Source organism: Pygoscelis adeliae, unplaced genomic scaffold, assembly GCF_000699105.1.
Source record: "Pygoscelis adeliae isolate BGI_AS28 unplaced genomic scaffold, ASM69910v1 Scaffold243, whole genome shotgun sequence".
Lineage (NCBI taxonomy): Eukaryota > Metazoa > Chordata > Aves > Sphenisciformes > Spheniscidae > Pygoscelis > Pygoscelis adeliae.
Window position 1 is genome coordinate 436,774 of NW_008824363.1, and position 2,973 is coordinate 439,746.

Sequence of the window (2,973 nt, forward strand, 5' to 3'; positions counted from 1 at the left end):
CTTCTCCGGGCCGGCTGCTAGCCACGGGGCTAGGACGTCAATCTGCAAAGGATTTATGCCTCACGGCAAAATCGTAGTCGGGGAATCGCAGGGTTCGTACAATGCAGTTCCTGTCGTAGGTCAGCCGCGGGGAGGGAAAGGCCGCCGGCGGGAGCGCTGGGGCAGCGCCGGGTGACGCGGTCCGCAGGTAGCTGAAGGCAGCCTAAGGGTGGCGAGATCTGCTCAACGTTCCTCCGGGAAATCACAGCTACAGGCCCCCGTACTTGCATTACTTTCACTGCTAGTCATGTACCAAAAACATCCCCGAAACTGCCTTTATTTACGTGTCTGAAACTGGCTTGTTTCTTGGCCACCGCTTTCCACCAGCCGGCTGCTCTCCCTCCCCGCGCTTGAGAAGACGTTGTTCTACACCGTCAAGGTAATTTCCAAAAGGAAGCCTAAAAACAATGTAAGTGAAAACAATGTGAATATATTGTCATTATTTCCATGTTCCCACAACCATCCTGGTGCTATTAACTGGAAGAAAGAGAATACAACTATAACCCAGCGCACTGCATCAGCTTTGACGTGGATGCCTTCTCCCACACCTCCCTACAGAAGAGGGGTTTTCCTCAGTGCAGTACTCGAAGATTTTGGTGAAATATGGGAGAAAGATACACGCGTGGCAAACTTGTATAGAACTGGGATTCTGGATTATCCTGGGAGCAAATTAGTTCTCAGCTAAAATAGTAATTGCACATATTTGTTATTCATTATTCTCATAATTATTCATGATACAAGGATTCATTCTGTACACTACCTGGATCATAGAAAGAAAATTACTTTGCTTGGTTACTGACAAAACAAAACCTTACTGAAATGCTTGACTTGTGTTTGGTTTGTCTCGGGTTACCTGTCAGCCAGTGGACTTTGGAACTAAGCTGAGTGTCATTTACTTACGTAACTATTAATGACTGTAGCACTTGATAAAACCTGTCCACACTTGCATTTCTGTTTCCATTCCTTTCTGTTAAAAGTGAACACATTCAGTCAACCGTGACTCCAGACGGATATGCCTAGCAAACAAGTATACGAAGGTTACAGCAACTGGATGTAGTTTTCTGTACAGAAGATTACACCGCTGTTAATTCCTGTGTGAAGCAAACAAAAAGGTCGGACTAAAATGGGAGAAGTCTGACGTTTTGCCCAGCAGACCATTAAGGAAGACTGCATCTCCCTTCAGCTATGTTAGTTACGAGTGAGTTGTGGCTGTTCCAATAACGTTCTGTCAAACAGTCCAACCATGAGTTTCTACAAAGTTTGAAAGTTCTTTCTTTTGAATAAACTAAACAGGAAATAACTCGTTGGTTATTTCTTCTGGTTTAGGGATTCATCTACACATGCTAGTGTATGTCTAAATGCGGTTAACCGTTAGTTTTCATCTTCTACTGCAATGAGAATTCTGTAACTTGCTCACAGGTCTTGGTCGAACGAAGTCTTTACATTGCCCCAGTCTTCAGTAGTGCAGAGTTCAAATGCTATGACAGCTCATAATTAAACAAAATACACATCACCATCATAGTTATTAACAAACTATTAATTTTAATTCTGAGTAGCTAATACTCTCAATTAGCCACCTGGATTAAAATTACTAACAATTAAATCATGCAAATAAGTCGGATCATGTTCCTCATGCTAGCACTTTTGTCTCTATCCTTCTAATCCATAGAGCATACTTCGTCATCTGTTTATCATACACATCTGAGCACTACGTCGAAACATTGGAGTGGGAAAAATAGGAGAAAAAAAGGAATACACGCATAATCGCGCACTTTTAGCTTTAGGTGAGCGCCCTCTTGTGATACTTTAAAATAAAGAACAAGATGAATAGCTGCTCAGTATTTCTGAAGTAACAGCAACACGACACATCATAACAATCCAGATGCATCATGACTTCGGGGACTAAGAATCGGGACAATTCAACTTGCAAAGCTCTTTTCTGTTCAAAAGGACTAAGAAACTGTTCGTTACAGTCTGAGCCAACAGTTCAAACAGGCGTGTAAGATTACTCTGCCAGAAGCCTGAAAGATCCTAATCCGGCAAATTAAACCTACAGAAACGGGACGGTCACTGTGTACATTTCACATGTCAATTAGCCGTCTGAGCTTAAAACTGTAAAACAGAAGAATCAGATAAGACTTCAGAAACAAATTCAGTTGACCGGGTATGGGCCGGTTAAAACCAAACATTGGAACAAACACTCTGTGTACTTAACGCACCTCTCCAATGAATTTTTGCACACTTGCTGCTGGTTATTTTAGGAAGGCAAATGGCAGTCTGTCAGCCCCCATGGTTGCCTGAGCACAAAGGAAGGTGGAGGCAGCCGGGCACTCAAGTGCCCTGAGGAGCCCCCGTGCCCCAGGTAAGCTTCCACTTGCTGAGGCTTCACTGGCAGTTCCTAGTAAAGGTGCAAAGCCTGCCCCAGATTTCCTACTGGGCATAACTTTATTTTCCCAAATAACGTGAAAAGAAAGCAAATTAGATCTCTCCTAGTAGCGTCTCTCTACCTGTAATGCAATTTTTTGCATTGCCTCCACAGCCCTGGCGGGTAGTCCGGGCTGCAGTCGCCCGAAGTGAGCAGGTTGCCGTTATTTGCTGCAGACAGTCACACAACCACTTTGCTCGCAGGAACGTTGTGAGGAGCGAAAGGCTCTTAGCCTGACAGGAACCTTAAGGGGAGTTACGCGGCTGTTCTCAACAGCCTAACGCTAAACTTCGGGAGGGAGTGAAAAACAACCCAGGAACGGGTTCTTCACAGACAAGAAGCCTAGTTTCTGGTGGGCTTCCCCCCATCACGGAGGACGCCGCCGGCTGCGGGAGCCCGCGCTGTGGAGGGCCCACCCCGAGCGCGGAAAATGGAGGCCCCTCCCACGGCGGCTCAGGGCCAAGGCCGCCGCGGGCCCGTGCCCGCCCCCGGACCCCCAGCAGGGGGCG

General features: G+C 46.2%; 1 protein-coding gene across 1 annotated transcript in view; it reads left to right on the forward strand.

Moving 5' to 3' along the window:
• The window catches only part of SEPSECS (Sep (O-phosphoserine) tRNA:Sec (selenocysteine) tRNA synthase), a 30,994-nt gene that overhangs the window by 843 nt on the left and 27,178 nt on the right, over nucleotides 1-2,973 (forward strand). The window contains exon 2 of the mRNA XM_009319892.1: nucleotides 367-448. Within this exon, the coding sequence (XP_009318167.1) occupies nucleotides 367-448 (82 nt within the window). The remainder of the gene's footprint in view (nucleotides 1-366; nucleotides 449-2,973) is intronic.